This window comes from Eumetopias jubatus, unplaced genomic scaffold (genome assembly GCF_037043125.1).
Source record: "Eumetopias jubatus isolate StellerSeaLion01/CBP00866 unplaced genomic scaffold, mEumJub1_p1.0 scaffold_10, whole genome shotgun sequence".
Taxonomy (NCBI): domain Eukaryota; kingdom Metazoa; phylum Chordata; class Mammalia; order Carnivora; family Otariidae; genus Eumetopias; species Eumetopias jubatus.
In genome coordinates this window covers 45,841,620-45,859,438 of record NW_028274816.1, presented here as the reverse complement: position 1 = coordinate 45,859,438, position 17,819 = coordinate 45,841,620, and the positions used below count along the sequence as shown (strand labels likewise).

Below are 17,819 nucleotides of genomic sequence, written 5' to 3'. Positions count from 1 at the left end.
GTTGCATCCAGCCCTGCTGGGTGTGGTCCTTTTGTGTCTCAGCGGCAGGTTGCTGTGGAGGAGGTATCGAATAAACATTTGAGTTTGGTCGGAGGAAATTTGATAACAGATAACATTTATCACATGTTCTTTTGTCTTTTGTAACAAAAAGGTTCCACTGTCACATGGGGTGGACAGTGAAGATGACGAAAATATTTCTGACCAGGATGGGTTTCCACGCTTGCCTCTTACAACACAACGTACACAAGAAAAAGGTAAAAAAAAAAAAAAAAATATATATATATATATATATATATATATATATATATAAAAGCATTTTGTGGCAATAACTATTGGTGAATTTTTTGAGCATATAACCATTGTAGCCCCACACCATGGTTCTGTGATTGTAAGTGGAAATATTCCTGAGTTCTGTTTTCACTGGAGATAAGTTAGTCCCTGGCTACTAGCCTGGCTGTTAGGTTGTCTTTAACATATCAGGTGCTCACTTTAGAGTCCGTTTTGTCCGTTCTGTCAGCCATGAGAGGGCACATGGCGGGGAGGATTATGGCTCAGGCTGTACGCTCTACACGCTCCTTCCCCGTGGCTCCAGACAGTTGTCCGCTTCCTAAGAGGTGGCTTCCATGTACAGGTGAGGACACCCGACACACAGTGAGCACTGACAGCTGCTTTGTCGGGACGCTCAGAGCTGCTCAGGCTCACGGGGACCCGTTGGAAAGCAGAATGCTGGCCCTGTAATACCTGGACCAGAAAACACCAGCTGGTCAGGTGGCATGTTTTATCCCTGTAGGAAAATCTATATGAATATTAAATTCATGTAAAAAAAAGTTTCTTTTTAAATTACAGAAGTAATACTTTCTCACTGTAAAAAAAAAACCCCCAGAACCCTGAAATGCAGAAATACATAAATGCACGTAATTGTACTGTCGTAGATAATTTTAATAATTTAGGATGTATGCAGGTGTAACAAACACATCATTTTGTTACCCGCCTCTTCTCTTACACACATCCTGAATATCTCCCTGTGTTTACATATGTCCATCCGTTTTCTGACGTCTGTGCTGCCCATGGCCTGGTGTGTTATTGTGTCAGAATCCAATCAGGAGACAGAAAGCACATGGTGATCTGAACAGGGAAAGTTTAATATAAAGAATCATCACCTATCACAGGGTTGCCTGCGAAGGGCTAGAGAGAAGTCTAGAGGAGACAGCTGTAGCAGAGAGAGGGAAGAGCCGCTCCCGTACACTTAATGCATACATAGGGCACCCAAGGCCCAGATGCAATGCTGGGGATGGCGTTGCAGTGGCCCATGGGCTAGTGGAGAAATTAGCCGTGTCCTGCTAACAGAACGCACTGGAAAGCCGCCCTATCCTATCCTGCTGGCTGATAATCCTGTCTAAAGGCCAAAGCTGTGAAGCTCTGCGAGCCACGTGCGCCCTCCTGCGCCCTAGCAATTGGCCAAGGAGACCAGAGGCTGAGGTCATTTGGTCGAGATACCAGTCCCCTGGTCGGAGCTGCCAGATTCATGGACACTGTCCCCTGCCTTCCTCTGATCCCAGTCATGCCCTCTCCCACCCCACTGTGCTTTCTCTTTCTCCTCCATAGCGCAGTTTATCAAAAGACAGCTCTCTACACACCTTCTCCCTTCCCTCATTTGACGGCGTCCCCTGAACACACTGCACTTTGGCTCGCTCTGTCTCCATGACTCCCCCAAGCTGCTGACCTTCATCCTGACAGGCACATCTTCTGTGGCTTCTCAGGAGCCTCCAGACAGAGGATTGCTCCCGCAGTCTTAAAATCCATCTCCCTCCTGGTTTCATGACATCCCGTGCTCCTTGTCTCCTCGTGCCTCTCTGGGTAACCCTTCTTCATCTCCTTTGCAGGCTCATCTTCCTCTCCCTGCCCAGTAAATGTTGGGGTCCCCAAGGCCGGTCTAGGCCGTTTGCTCTTCTAAGCAGTCACGCCCTGCCTGCGTGCTTCCAGGACCCTTTGTTGTATGTTATGCCCAGCAGATATATGGGTACATATGGACTGCCCACTGTCTCTTCCTGTGGTAGCAGCCAGAGAATCTTGTCAAAACACGAAGTAGTATCTAGTAGTATCCCTGTCTGCCCCCCATGGGCCCCCACACCCTTTTTACTTAGATCTCTTCGCTGGTTTCCTATAGCCTACCCGACCTGCTGGGCCTGCCCCTGCTGGCCATTCTCCAGCCACACCGGGGCTCTCTTATCTCTTCAACTGCATGATGTTCCTTTCTGCCACTGGGTCTATACCCATGTTATTCTCCCTCCCTACCCGCTGATGTCTGTTATATATAAAGGAGGTGGAAGGAGGGGTGGTGTGTTTGACTATTTTATGTTTTATATGTTCAAATATATCTGAAAGGAAACATACCCAGTTGATAACCATGGTTACCTCTTGGGAGGGGAACGGTTCAAAGGATTCGGATCATGGGGGAGTTTTGATTTATCTGTATTATTAGCACTTTTGACAGCAAGACTGTGCTCACATGGTGTGGCTCTTCTATGAGGATGGGGGTAGTGCCTAACATGGCATCTTGTACACAGTAGGATGCCCAGGATGGGAGACTTTTGCTGTTTGAATAGTTTATGCCACTTGTCTGGCAGACTGTAGAAATGAGAAGGGTGAGGAGTTTGGAAATGTTTTTGGGAAATGATCAATGAGAAAACAGGAAATAAAATATTTTACCCAGAGCCCAATGTATTGTACATACATTAAGTATCAAAGTGAACTTGGGTGATGCCGATTCTGGCTCTTTTTTCTGAAAAGTTGGTGACTAAGATACAATAGAATAGAAATGATGATTTTCTTTAGGAAACTAGGTGAATTGCCTTTTTTTTTTTAAATACTTTATTTGAGAGACAGAGACACAGTGAGAGAGGGAACACAAGCAGGGGGAGAGGGAGAAGCAGGCTTCCCGCTGAGCAGGGAGCCCGATGTGGGGCTTGATCCCAGGACCCTGGGACCATGACCTGAGCTGAAGGCAGACGCTTAACGACTGAGCCACCCAGGCGCCCCTGAATTGCCCTTTTTAAAACGTTTTATCCTGAGACCTTTCAAACGTACAAAACTAAAGAAAGTGGTCAGCGGAAATCCCATGTGGCTACCACCCACCCTCTGTTGCCAGCAGCATTTTGCCATTCTTCTTTGTGAATTCCTTGCCCTTCCCAGTTTTGTCTGGTGAAGAATTTAAGGGGAGAGACATCCAAGAGTTCATTAAATATGAAGGCAGTAGGTCTGTTGCAGAATTGTAAGATACCAAAGCAAAGACTATTGCAGCAATAAATAAACAATAAAAAAAAAAACCAATAAATAAACATGCAAAATCTTGGGGTGCCTGGGTGGCTCAGTCGTTAAGCATCTGCCTTCGGCTCAGGTCATGGTCCCAGGGTCCTGGGATTGAGCCCCACATTGGGGTCCCTGCTCAGCGGGAAGCCTGCTTTTCCCTCTCCCTCTCCCCTTGCTTGTGTTCCCTCTCTCACTATGTCTCTGTCTGTCAAGTAAATAAATAAGATCTTTAAAAAAATAAAATAAAAATGCAAAATCTTTTTGTATCAGTTTAAACATTTGCTCATCAGATGCTCACCTACTGTGTGCCAGAGATGATGGAGCCACCATGGGCCACTCCCCTCCCATCCCATTTGCAGGGCAGGACGTGCAGCTGGGGAGCTGTAGGCCGGGGCGGAGGCGCATGGCAGAAGTAGCACAAAGGCCAGGAGAGAGGTCAACATTGCTGGCTGGAAAAAGTGGCAGGTAGAGGAGGCTTTGTTAGGCCGTATTCGGAAAGACAAGGCAAGATTTCAATGGGTGTGCCAGTCTAGACTGTCCCAGGACATTTGATCAGACGTTTAGTTACAGATAGTGGGGCAAGCTGACATTTTGGTCAAAAATAATTTCTTCAGTGATTATCATTCAAGTGTTGGTAATTGTAATGAACCAGGAAGTAGATTTACAATCTTTTATGATTTTTGTCTGTGTTTCTGAATTCTGTTGGATTTTGCACATTTGTTTCTAATTTATTTTCATCCAGTTATTTCTGCTCTGTAAATTGACTGTAGAAACTAACAACCAATTTTTCACACTAGGGCATAAGATTACCCTCCTCAAGGAGTGCCTTCATCCCGAATGTGTATTTGTAAATGGAGAGTAACTGAGCGAGATTTGTTTGCTTTTGTATCGCCAAGGTGGTTTGCTTCAAGGAACAACTATTTGTCTGACCAGGTCAGATGCTACTTCTAGGCAGAGAGGAGTGGAGCCTTGGCACATGTGGGGAACAGCAGGTGGTACATTTGGGGCACATTTGGGCAATAGGGGATAGGGCCGTGTCGGAAAGGCAGAGAGGGCTCAGAGTCACTCCCAAGGACTTGGCCCTGGTTCTGTAATCATGGGAGCCACTGGAGGTGCTCCCAAATTAACAGAAGAGAGATGAGCAGTTCAGTCAGGCCCCCTGCCTTGTCCGGACCAGCTTGCTGTGTAACCTTGCGAAGGCTGTCCCCACCCTGGGCCTTGTTCAGCTCATTGGTAGAAGGCAAGTTCCTATGATCATGCTGTTCTGAGTTGTCAGATGTCTTTATCTGCTTTAAAAAAAGTTTTCCTCTCTCTCTTTTTTTAATCAGATGATAAACATTCTGTTCTGAATTTAAAGGTAAGATTCATTTTTTAAAAAACAGTTTTCTCAATAAATAGAATTTCTGCCATAATTTAAAATTTTTTTTGTGATTTGTTGAGGGAGGGGGGACACCTTGCCTTAAGAGTCCTTTCCCATTAAATGTTTTTTTAAAAAATACTTTTGAGGGGCACCTAAGTGGCTCAGTCGATTAAGTATCCAACTCTTGATTTTGGCTCAGGTCATGATCTCAGGGTTGTGAGATTGAGCCCTGCACTGGGCTCTGCACTAAGCACAGAGTCTGCTTAAAATTCTCTCCCTCTCCCTCTGCTCCTACCCCCCCCAAACACGTGTGTGTGCACATGCGCCTGCATGTGCGTGCACACACTCTCTCTCTCTAAAAAAAATAATAAAGTACTTCTGAAATATGAGGAAACTCAGATTTTCCATAGTTTAAAAATGAATGTAATGCATTGAGTGGTTAGAAATCACATGTGTAATTTGCAGAATGAATAGACTAACAAATTTGCAAATGTGGAAATAGTTTTTTCACTTTTTTTGCAAACATGGAAATAGTTTTAACTTGTTTTAATCCTATGATGTCATAGGAATTTAAAAATTAAAGATTTCTCAGTAGAGTTCATTTATAACCTTATTTACTTTTTCAGCAGAAATTAGAAACTTAATATCAGACTGATATGTAATGGAAAATGAACGATGTATAATGGAAAAATGAACAAAAGTTCAAAGCCTTCCCTTTCCTCTAACTTTTGGGTTGAAAAGAAAGATCATATTCTTTTCTCAACCTGACTTAGTGATGTGCTTCTCTACAGCATATGGGGTCTTTTTGCCTATCCCAAGGAAGAAAAGCCCGGTTAGAGTTTGCTTTGTGCATCTCTGCTCAGCACCTGCAGTCCTGTCTCATGCTTCCAAACGTGAACGGCCTGTACCTCGTGAGACCTACGTGTGAAAACACAGTGGCTGAACTCACAGGCAAAAAATCAGGAAGAAAGCCTGAACAGGACTTCCTTTTAGTGCCTCAGAGAAGCCACCACAAGGGCAAGACCCTTAAAGTTTAAGTTTCAGTTAAAAGAAACAATGGATATTAGAGTTTCTAAAGCTAAAGCAGACTAGGAAGTACAAGAGCCAAAGTGAAGAGAAAAAAGTGTATTTAAATATTTGATATACGATGACCCAGCTGCTCATGCCAATCCCGTTTTAGAAGATGCTAAGACTCTTAATTCATTACTCATGTTTTTTCTTCCCTAGGATGAAAAACCACCATTATGTGAAAAGCCTCCACCCTCCCCAGGTATTTGCCTTTTGAATTTAATTATGATGAAAAACTTATAATTTTGGAGAATGCCCAGAATCATCTTGTCTAAAATAAAGGTCACTTTTTTTTTCCCCTGTAAAGTCTGTCGCTTCTGTCCCGTTACTGAAATTGGGAAAAGGGGGCACCTGTTGAACTTCCATGTTTGCTCTAAAAGAGAGGGTCTAAACGTTCAGACAGTGAATGGTGGATGGATGTCCCCACGGGATGTGCTCAGACACTGGGAGGCCAGTGTCTGCAAATGGGGGCCACTTTGTGTCCCCATCACATGCCAGGGCCAGGCCCAGGCCCGGAAGCACTCCGGCACTTTTCTAGCTGACCTCTCCTGGCACATTTTAGGCCATAGCTCCCATCGTCAATCCAGTCTGAAACGTTTTCTTTCTGGGACGCCTCTGAGTTCCCCTCTTGTTTTCAGTGGAGCTGTGGACTTACTCATTTCTTAGAACTACCCTTTCATGTCCTAGGGATTGGATAGGATGTATCAGGGGTCGGGGAGGCTCTCTGGAGCTACCGGCCCTACCGCTAGCCCTTGCCTGCCCCGCTGCGTTGTGGGCCAATCCACTGTCTGGAGCCGCCAGTCCTCCTACCCTGGTCCGCCCCCCAGAAGCTCTGCTTCTGCCTCCACCTTCATTTGGAGGCATGCCCTGGCTTGGGAGCCCACTGTGGTCCTTACCTCCTTTGACCTCTGTCAGCATATCTCTCCATGGAATATCCTTCTCTGTTCTCTTCCAATCTCTCTTGCTAAAACTCCTTCTTAAAATCCTTTGTGACCTCTGGCGTCTCCTCTCCCTGATGCCCACAGCTGCTCGGTGTCTCCAGCTGAGGCTGCCTTCAGAGCATGGCCCGTGTCCTAAACTGAGCTCACCTTCCCTGCTGCATTTGTGTTCCTTGTCGGGCTGAGCGTCTTCCAGACCACAGGTGGCTGTAGGCCTCCTTGATTTGCCCCTCCCTCACTGCCCACACCCAGTCAGCTGCTGAGCCCTGTCCGGGTTGAGCCCCTGAGTCCTTTATCTGTCCCTTCCTCTCTGCCCCTGCTCTGGGGGCCTTCAGACTGGCTTCCTTGCCTCTGGGCTGGGCTTCGCTCCCGGTCACTTTCTTCACTGCTAGCCACAGGGGCTCATCTGAAAGTAGAAACTTCCTTTTCACACCTCTGCTTAAAAGCCTTTCCTGGCTTCTGGTGGCCTGCAGGACAGAACCTCCGCTTTCCGTATTATGATATGCAAGGGCCTCGCTGGGCTCCTGCCTCTCCCACCTCTTTCCCTGTGGCTTACCGTGGCCTCGGCAGATCAGCCGCTCTCTCCCGAACTGGCCATTCTCCTTGCAGGGACTGAAGGACCTAGCACAAGGCCTGACATGAAGAAGTGACTCGGGTGGTTGTTTCTTTGTTTTTTTTAATAAAGTCTTTTGTAAATTTGATGTAAAATTGTAAAAATTAAAATTTAAAACCTTTTTCTCTGTACCTTTCCAGATATAACTGGTAGAACACGGCAAAGATGTATAGAAATAACCAAAGAAAAGTTCGAGGAATTAAAAGAAGAAAATTTGCTTCTAAGCAATGCAAATCAAACCCTTACTCTTGAACTTAACCTAATAAAACAAGCAATGAAAGAACTACAATTAAAACTGAAAAGAACGGAAAAAGAAAACCGAAAGTTGAAAGAGGCTGAGAAAGCCTCCCCTCAGGAAGGTGGGGATAACTACACAGTTCTTTTATTAAAGGAATAAACAAGAATTCACAAATTTTCTTATTTATTTGAAAGCTAGTATTTTATGTTGTAATATTTGCTTATGTTGTTGTTGATATTGCATTATAATATTTAAGGTTCTTTCATTAATATCCTTGTTGAAATTTGATTTTATCTGCTATATCATTATTATGCCAAAGAAATTCCAATACTTTTGGTTCTTTATGCTTAGCATAGTATCTTACATACATTTCATATCAGTTTTTTATTCCCATGAACAGCATATAAAAGTGCCTCTTCTTGAGATCAAGCCCCGCGTTGGGCTCTGCACTCTGCGTGGAGCCTGTTTGAGATTCTCTCTCCCTCTGCCCTATCCCCCATCCCCACTCCCACACACGCACACACTCTCTCTCTCTCTCTCTCTCTAAAATAAATAAATAAATCTTTTAAAAAGTGCTGCTTTCTCCACATACTTAGCAGTGATAAGGATTTCATTTTCCTTACTAATTTGACAAGCAAAAAGGTCAGGGAGGAAATCCCATTTTAAATTCATTTGTATTTATTTTACTATTGATCTTGAGTATTTTTTTTTTTTCATAGCTTTGCAGGTCATTTTCTTTCTCTTTCATAAATTTTCCCATTTTAATTGAGATACTGAGATGCCTGGGTGGCTCAGTTGCTTAGGCATCTGCCTTTGGCTCAGGTCATGATCCCAGGGTCCTGGGATTAAGTCCCGCATCAGGTTCCTTGCTCAGCGCAGAGCCTGCTTCTCCCTCTGCCTGCCACCCTCCCTGCTTGTGCTCTTTCTCTCTCCCTTTCTCTTTCTCTTGTCTCTCTGACAAATAAATGAATTAAATCTTTATTTTTTAAGATTTAGTTTATTTATTTGACAGAGCAAGAGAGCACAAGCAGGGGGAGCAGTAGAAGGAGAGGGAGAAGCAAGCTCCCTGCCGAGCAGGGAGCCCAATGTGGGGCTCAATCCCATGACCCCTGGGATTATGACCTGAGCCGAAGGCACTTAGCCCTGTGAATAAAATCTTAAAAAAAAAAAAAAGCAATCCTTTTTAAAAATAAATAAATAAATAAATTGATATACCTTGATTTTTTTTTCTTATTGATTTATAGGGACTCTTTACATGTTAGGGATTTTGGCCCTTTTTCATGTATGTAATGGTTTCTCTGTTTGTTGATAACTCAGCTAAATATAGGATATTTTTCTGTTATGACTTAGCCCTTTCAAGTCCTTTTTAACTCTAAGGTTATGTAAATATTCACTAATGTTTTCTCTATACATTGATCTATTTATAATATTATGGTCTTAAGAAAAGCGTTGTAGTCTTCTTCAGACTCTGTATTTCTTGTCTTAGGCACATTTATTTCTGCAACTTTATATTATTTGTGCTATTACTTTTTGGAATCTATTTTCTGTTATGTTTCCTAATAGGACATTATTATTCTATGGGAAAGTTCTTAGTTCTAATAAATTTTCCATTTATCTTATATGGCTTTCAAGGCACACACTGTATATCATCTGAGACAATGACTCTTTCTTTCCAATCTAAAATTTTCATTTTACTTTATTTTATTATTATTATTTTTTAAGATTTTATTTGTTTATTTGACAGAAAGAGACACAGCAGGGGAGGGAACACAAGCAGGGGAAGTGAGAGAGGGAGAAGCAGGCTTCCCACGGAGCAGGGAGCCCAATGCAGGGCTCGATCCCAAGACCCTGGGATCATGACCTGAGCCAAAGGCAGACGCTTAACAACTGAGCCACCCAGGCGCCCCTCATTTTATTTTAATTGTACATGCACAAATTTCCAAAACACTGTTGACTATTCAGCGTTAAAAAAAACTTAGTAACTTTTATTCATTAATATCTATACGTCTGTCCTTCACTGGCTCTATGAGCCCAAAAGGGAAAAAAGATCAGATGATTGGCAATTTATATAAAATCTTGATCAATTTGGTGTAAGTTCTTCTAATACTAATTTTTTTTTTCCAGTAACTGCTGCCTCTGAGCTACTTTATCTAAGAAAACAAGCTCAAGAACTCGTGGATGAAAATGACGGGTTAAAAATGACTGTCCATCGTTTAAATGTAGAATTGAGTAGATATCAGACAAAATTCAGGCATTTGTCCAAGGAAGAGGTAATGTTTTCAATTTTAAAATGTCAGTTTTCTGATTTTTTAGGCTTTACTGTTGAATTGCTTTCTAATCTTGAAGGGTTCATATTTATTATTATTTGGCATAAAAAAAAAAGCACATCCAAAACAGTCTTTCTGGGGACCTTTCTGTGTCCTCCTTTCATCTCTTCCTTCCCTTCCCCCTTTCTCAAAAGCAATAAAGACTCTTTGTAAAACAAACAAACAAAAAAAACCAAAACAAACAAAACCTGGGAACAATACAGAAGTATATAAAGTTAAGGTGTAAAAGTCCATGTCAGCGGCTCCATTCTTAGTCCTGTTCCTCAAGGGTATAGCTGTTGTTTTTTGGTGTACCTACTTTGGAAAGAAAGCAGACTCGTTTTCACAGGCCCCCCCAAATCACCTAGCTCTCATAGCCAGTGGGACTTCAGTTCATGATTCCCAGGACTAGCAGACAAAGAAGCAGTTTTGCAACTGGCGTGGGAGCACCCCTCTGTGGCCCCACACTGGGTTCAGCATAGGGGAGCAGGCAGAAACACCCATGTCCAAGTTTTTCCGTGGAAGGGGTTTGACCGCATACTTTCCCAGCTGCTGCCTGAGGTCTGGTTTCCAATCAGCCTGCATCTAGGAGCTGAAGACACTCTTCCCTTTTGGGAAAGTAATGAGTTCTGGTACACTCTGGTACACACTGGGAGCCACTAAGAATGAAGACAGTGGCTTAGACAGTCACAGATGTTTGAGAGGCAACCAGGAGCTCAGGCCGGGCTGATTGATGAGGCTCATTCATCTCTTAAGGAGACCAGTCTGTCAAAACTGGAAGAGGTGGGCTGTTTTTCCTAATGCACCAACACAGAAAGTCAAGGAAAAGGCAGGAAAAAGGGAGTGTGTTCCAAACAAAAAGATCAGAAACTGATTTTAATGAAGTACAGGTAAGTGATTTACTCAATAGAGAGTTCAAAATAACAGTCATAAAGATGCTCACCGAGGTCAGGAGAGCATGAACCAAGTGAGAATTTCAACAAAGAGATAGAAAAACTAAAAAGTACCAAACAGAAATCATAGAGCTAAAGACTATACTGCCTGAACTGAAAAAGTCAACAGAGGGGTTCAACCACAAACTAGAGCAAGTGGAAGAAAGAATCCATGAATTGAAGACAGGGCAGTGGAATTCTGCTCAGAGAAGCAAAAAGAAACTGAAAAAGAGTGATGGGCCACTATCAAGTGGATTACAGGGGTCCCAAAAGGAGTAGATTGAGAAAGGGGCAGAAAGCTTAAGAAGTAAGGGCTACAAATTTCTCTTACCTGGGGAAAGAAACAGACATCCAGATCTAGGAAGTTCAGAGAGTTCCAAATAAGAAGAACCCAGAGACACCCACATCAAAACACATTATAATTTAATAACATATAATTTAATAATTGTCAAAAGTTAAAGACAAGGAAACAATCTTAAAAGCAGCAAGAGGAAAACAACTTATTACACACAAAGGAACTCCCATAGGACTGTCAGCAGATTTTTCAGCAGAAACTTTACAGGCCGGAAGGGAGTAGCTGGTATATTCAAAGTGCTAAAAACAAAAACAAAAAAACTGCCAACCAAGAATACTCTACCTGACAAAGCTGTCCTTCCAAAATGAAGGACAGAAAGTTTTCCAGACAAGCATAAGCTGAAGGAGTTCATCACCACTAAACTGGCCTTAAAGGGACTTCTCTAAGCTAAAACGAAGAGGCAAGTTAATGATAAGAAAACAAGAGAACTAATAAATTAATCCAGCAAATTTTCAGGATACAAAATCAATATACAAAAATCAGTTTTGTTTCTAGACACTAACAACAAACTATAGGAAAAAGAAATTAAGAAAAAAAATCTCATTTATAATAGCATCAAAGAGAATAAAATACTTTGGAATAAATCACAAAGAGGTAAAAGATCTGTACACCAAAAAAATAAAATAAAAAACCATAAAACACTGATGAAAGAAATTGAAGAAGACACAAATAAATGGAAAGATTTTCTGTGCTCATAGATCAGAAAGAATATTATTAAAATGTCCATACTGCTCAATGTAATCTACATATTCAATGCAGTCCTTTCAAAATCCCAATGGCATTTTTCACAGAAGTAGATAAAACAATCCTAAAATTTGTATGGAATCACAAAAGACCCTGAATAGCCAAAGCAATCTTGAGAAATAAGAACAAAGCTGGAGACCTCACACTTCCTGATTTTAAGCTATTACAAAGCCATAGTAAGCAAAAACAGCATGATATTGGCATAAAAACAAACAGACCAATGGAACAGAATTTAGGGTCTAGAAATAAACCCATGCATATATGCTGAATTTATTTTTGACAAAGGAGCCAAGAATATAGTATGAGGAAAAGACAGTCTCTTCAATAAATGATGGAAAAACTGGATGTCCACATGCGAAAGAATGAAACTGGACCCCTATCTTAAACTGCACCCCAAAATCAACTGGAAATGAATTAAGGACTTGAGTATAAGACCCGAAATCATAAAACTCCTTGACATGTCTTTTTTTTTGAGAGAGAGAGCGTGAGCACCAGTTTGGTGGGTGGCAGAGGCAGAAGGAGGAGCAGACTCCCTGCTCAGCAGGGAGCCCAACATGGGGCTCAGTTCCAGGACACTGGGACCATGACCTGAACCAAAGGCAGACACTTAACTGACAGAGCCACCCAGGCGCTGCTTGACATCAGTCCTGATGGTGATTTTTTGGATTTGACCCCAAAAGCAATGGCACTGAAAGCAAAAATAAACCAGTGGGGCTCATCAAACTTCTCAGCAAAGGTAACTAACCAACATCAAAATGAAGAGGCAGCCTATGGAAGGGGAGAAAACATTTGCAAACCACATGTCCAGTAATGGATTAATATCCAGAAAATACAAGGAACTCATACAACTCAATAGCACAAAAATAAATAACTCAATTTAAAAATGGGCAACAGACCTAAATAGCCATTTTTCCAAAGAAGACCTACAGATGACCAACAGGTGCTCAACATCATTAATCAGCAGGGAAATGCAAATTAAAATCATAATTAGCTGTCACCTCATACCTGTTAGCATGTCTGTTACTAAAAAGAGAAGAGGTAGCAAGTGTTGGTGAGGGTGTGGAGAAAAGGAGCCCTCGCACACTGTCGGTGGGAATGCAAGCTGGTGCAGCTCCTGTGGAAGACAGTGTGGAGGTTCCTCAAGAAATTAGAAACAGAACTACCATATATTGAGCAATTCTGCTTCTGGGTAGATGTCCAGAGGAAACAAGATCACTATCTTTGGATGTTTGTACTTGTATGTTTGTTGAAACATTATTTACAGTAGCCAAGGTAGGGAAACAGCCCACATGTCTGCCAGCAGATGAATAGATAAAGAAAATGTGATGTATATATAAAAATGTGATTGATCTATATGTAATGTGGTGTATATACATACAGTGGACTATTACTCCGCCTAAAAGAAAAGGTAGTACTGTCGTTTGCAACAACATAGATGAACATGGAGGGCAATAAGCCAGACAAAGACAAATATTGAATAGTATCACTTATATGTGGAATCTTAAAAAAAAAAGTCAAACTTACAGAAACAGTACAGTGGTGGTTGCCATGGGCTGGGGGGTGGAGGAAATAGGGAGAGGCTGGGGTACACACTTTCAGTTATGAGTAAGATCTGAGGATTAATGTAAAACGTGATGATTATAGTTGATCATGCTGTATTGTATAATTGAAATTTGCTAAGAGAGTAGAACTTAAATGTTCTCTGTTTTTTTTTTTTAAAGGTAAATATGTGAGGTGATGGGTGTGTACTTAGCTTGGTGGTGGGAATGCTTTCACAATGTAGGCATATATAAAGAGAGAAGAAAGCAGACTAGTTTTTACTTTAGAAGAGGTATTGCAGAATTCAGTTCAATAAACTCACCGAGCCAACCACTGTGAGGAATAACAAGAGGAGTCAGAAGGTCAGGTCCTTGCCCTTAGAGAGTAGTGCATGTGAGGAATGGGGGCGGGGGGGGGGGGGGGCGGGCATCTGACATGTCAGGATACACAGCTGACTGGCCCCTGCTGGGATCAAGGTGGGAAGCCAGGGGCACATCTGTTCCCACGTGGCTCCTGGGAATTCAGGGCAGCTTCACGAGCTTCTGATTTTAAAGTAGGACTTAAGTTTAAATTTTTAAATAACAGCATTGAGATATAACTCACATATTCAGTTCACCCATTTAAAGTGCACAGTTCAGTGATTTTTACTGTCTTCACAGAACCATGCAACCATCATTGCAGTCAGTTGTAAAACAAGTTCATCACAACAAGAAGTTTCCTACCTGTTAGCAGTCACTCCCCATTTTCCCCCACCCCCTGCATTGGCTCCTGCAACCACGAAGCTCCTTTCTGTCTCTATGGATTTGCCTGTTCTGAACATTTCACATCAATAAGATCATACAACATGTGGTCTTTTGTGACTGACTTCTTTAATGTTTTTTTTCAACCACAGCAAAAAAATTAAAGTTCTTGGGGTCACATGATCCAAAACAAGCTTCCTAGGCCAGGGCCTTCTGCGGGGCTGTGGGTGAGCCAGTTCTCTTTAAAAAGGATACAGACAGGCAGGCCCAGTGACAGGCCACTGCTTTCTCACACCATTCTGCCCCTGTGCAAATGCCACATTCTCCGTGACAGCCTTCCCTGGTCACTCCAGTCAGATATGATCTCTCTCCCTCAAATCATCGCAGACTTTTGTTTGTACAGCTCTTAAGGCAGCTAGAACATTCTATCCTGTACTATGTTTTTGTGTGTAGTATATTATGTTCATTTGTGTGAGAAGACTTCTACCTGTTGTTAGATCATAAAATCATGGCAAACCATTGTGTTGTCACGTCCATAATGACTTAGAGAGTTCTCACTGTTTGCTGAATGACTGATGAGATGAGGTTTTAAGGTGAACGTGTTACAAGGTTTTTCTTGAAGGAAGAATTATTCCATCAGGGCCATTGCTTCTGGGCCTGATGGAATATAACTGCTACCACGTTGGCCCTCGTACTGTAAACGACTCGAAAACTAGACAGAACACATATTAATACTATTGACAGACGGCAGGCGGCACAGTGACCTTGGGCAGGAGAAAGATAAATAGGGGAGCCTTCTGTTGTTTGCCTCTGCCTTCAGTCTGTAGACAGTCTCTTCACAGGGCAGGGTGGAGCACCCAAACCAGATTAGTATTCAGCAAAAGAGGAGGATGAAACTCCTTGGGGCCAGGCAGAAAACAAATTCAGGGAGCCGTGAGCCAAACAATCAGCACTGGGAGACCTGTGGCTTGACAGCAAGGTAGAGAAGTTGTGGAACACACAACCTTGAGGAAAGAGCCCAGAAGGACCGTGCCTTGGTAGCTGGCTCACCTAGCCTCTCAGTAAAGGTCACTACAGACCCACCCTCAGCAGGTAAAAAGTGAGCCTCAAAAGCATCAAGTTGATCCATGAGCAATGTAAGAGCCTACAAAGAAGAAGGAAAAAAAACAAAAAAGCCCACACTCTTTAAAGGAAGACAACAAAATCCAGACCCTCCCACATATAATATTGCAAGAGTTCAGCATTCAATAAACAATAACTAGATATGTTCCAGATTTAAAAAGACTGAAAAGACTTGACAACTAAATGCAACATATAATACTGGATTGGATCTTTGACCAGAAAAGGACATTAGTGGGAAAATAGGCAAAATTTTCACATAGTCTAGATTAGATTATAGTATTGCTTCAGTGTTGATTTCCTGGTTTTTATGATGTTACTGTGGTGGAGTAAATGAATGTTTTTAGGAAATAAACACTGAAGTATTTCGAGGAAGAAGGGCATTATGTCTGCAAGTTACTCTCAAACATTTCAGAAAAAATTGGTTATATTTATATATATATGTATATATATATATGCATATCTAAGACTTATTTGCAACAACATGGATTGAGCTAGAAGGTATAATAATGCTAAGCAAAATAAGTCAGAGAAAGACAATTACCATATGATTTCACTCATATGTGGAATTTAAGAAACAAAACAAACAAGCAAAGGGCAAAAAGAGAGAGAGAGAGACAACCCAAAAAACAGACTCTTAACTATAGAGAACAAACTGGTGGTTCCCAGAGGGGTGGGGGATGGGTGAAACAGGTGAAGGGGATTAAGCACTGAGTAATGTATAGAATTGTTGAATCACTGTATTGTACCCCTGAAACTAATATAATACTGTGTTAACTACACTGGAGTTAAAATTAAAAACTTCATTAAAAAAGTAATATCTAAGGCCTGAACTTTCAGAAGAAGCATTGTTTAATTTGCCTTCACTTGTGTTTTTTTCTTAGACTTTAAATATTGATGGCCTCCCATCAAAGGGCCCGACACCACCCTGGTTGGTAAGTAAAAGTTACTTAATTTCAGGCCCATATTTTCTGGGCTATAATTAAATACTTATTAAAAACCATTCCAAATGAAGTAAATTTTCTTAGCTTTTGAAAAATGTGCTGATTGTATTCAGATGTAAGACCTAAGTTAACCTTCTTTATTCCATTATGTTCAGTTGGATATAAAGTACCTGTCACCCTTGTTACTGGCCTATGAAGACCGAATGAAAGAGAAGGATGAGCTCAATGCCACCCTTCAGGTAAGCTGGCAGACGTCTCAGGACAAGGTTTATAAAAAATAAGACTGTTTAAAACTTTAAAGAAACATTTTAAAGATAGGTTTAAAGTAGATGTGCCCGACATCTAATATGTACTCAAATGTTGGAGGGAGGGAGGAAGGGAGGAAGGGAGGAGGGGAGGGAGGGAAGGAAGAGAGGGAGGGAGGGAGGGAGGGAGGAAGGAAAGAGCACAGTGGTAGAGGTGGGTGGGAGAGAAGAAAGGAGAGAAAGAAGGAAGGAGGCCGGGAGGGAGGGATCAGTGGAACAGAAAGCGTGCATCGGGATCAGTGGGAGAGGTGTGCAGGGACGGGGTGGTGCTGCATCGGAAGCCCAGATTTCCCAGGCAGGCAGCCCCGTGTGGGCTGGGCTCCTGGGGTACAGACAGGACAGCAACGGGGGACGCTTCTTTCCTGGTGCTCTGCAGCTGCAAACTCTACTGTAGAAGGGACAGTCAGGCAGGCACGGCAAGGTAGTAAGCAGTGATGTTTTAGGCAGACTTGAATGCTTCATAATTCTCTGAAGAGCTGACCCCAGGGAGTCCAGTTCTGTTGGTAGTGGTGAGGGCGCCAGGTTTTTGTTGATTCTGCCTTGTTCACCTCTGTTTCATGGGAATGGCCTCTGGCAGCAGAGCTCACTGTCATTACACAGGTGGACAAGGCTACATGGGTGTGATAGATATGTCCCATCCTTTCCCTACTGCTCATGTAAGTGGCCAGAGATCTCTGGAATCGGAAGGATCCAGAGAGAACAGTTTGGGTTTCCTGGGCTGTCTGGCTGGAAGGGTCTGTTAAGTCCCACAGCCTGCCTTTGTTACACTATCCCACGCACATGGTCCACATGATGCAGTTTTGAACCTTTTCTTCTAGATTTTTTGTTGGACACTTAACTTTGTAAGAGAGTGAATTAATCTTACACTAATTAATTAGCTATCAAGCCAAGTAATTAACAAATTAATTTGGTGCTCCTTCTAAAACAGGGTTCAGGAAACGTTTTTTGTAAATGGCATTTAGTAAATATTTTAGGCTTTGTAGGCCACTGGGCCTCTTTGCAAAACCTCAGCTCCGTGGTGGTATCAAGAAAGCAGCCATAGACAAAGTGCAAATGAATGGGCGTGGCTATGTTGCAATAAAACTTTATTTACAAAACAAGCAGCTGGCCTGCGGGCTTTAGTTTGCCTGAGCCCTGTTCTGTAAAAGCTGTCAGCCACTGGGGAGTGTGTCCCAGCAGAAAGGTAAAAGAGAAGTTCCTTGGCATTGTTAAGCTAAACGGGTATAAGCATAAATGCCTAAGAGCTGGGAGAAGAATATTTAGAAGCATCCGAGAATAAACATTGGCAGCTAAGGTTCTCGCGGAAGAC

General features: G+C 42.4%; 1 protein-coding gene across 1 annotated transcript in view; it reads left to right on the top strand.

The window, feature by feature from the left end:
• CEP89 (centrosomal protein 89) overlaps positions 1–17,819 on the top strand; it is a 73,232-nt gene that overhangs the window by 17,928 nt on the left and 37,485 nt on the right. Inside the window, exons 5-11 of the mRNA XM_028123685.1 lie at positions 152–254; positions 4,638–4,666; positions 5,897–5,939; positions 7,429–7,647; positions 9,651–9,796; positions 16,146–16,196; positions 16,361–16,444. Coding sequence (XP_027979486.1) covers positions 152–254; positions 4,638–4,666; positions 5,897–5,939; positions 7,429–7,647; positions 9,651–9,796; positions 16,146–16,196; positions 16,361–16,444 — 675 coding nt within the window. The remainder of the gene's footprint in view (positions 1–151; positions 255–4,637; positions 4,667–5,896; positions 5,940–7,428; positions 7,648–9,650; positions 9,797–16,145; positions 16,197–16,360; positions 16,445–17,819) is intronic.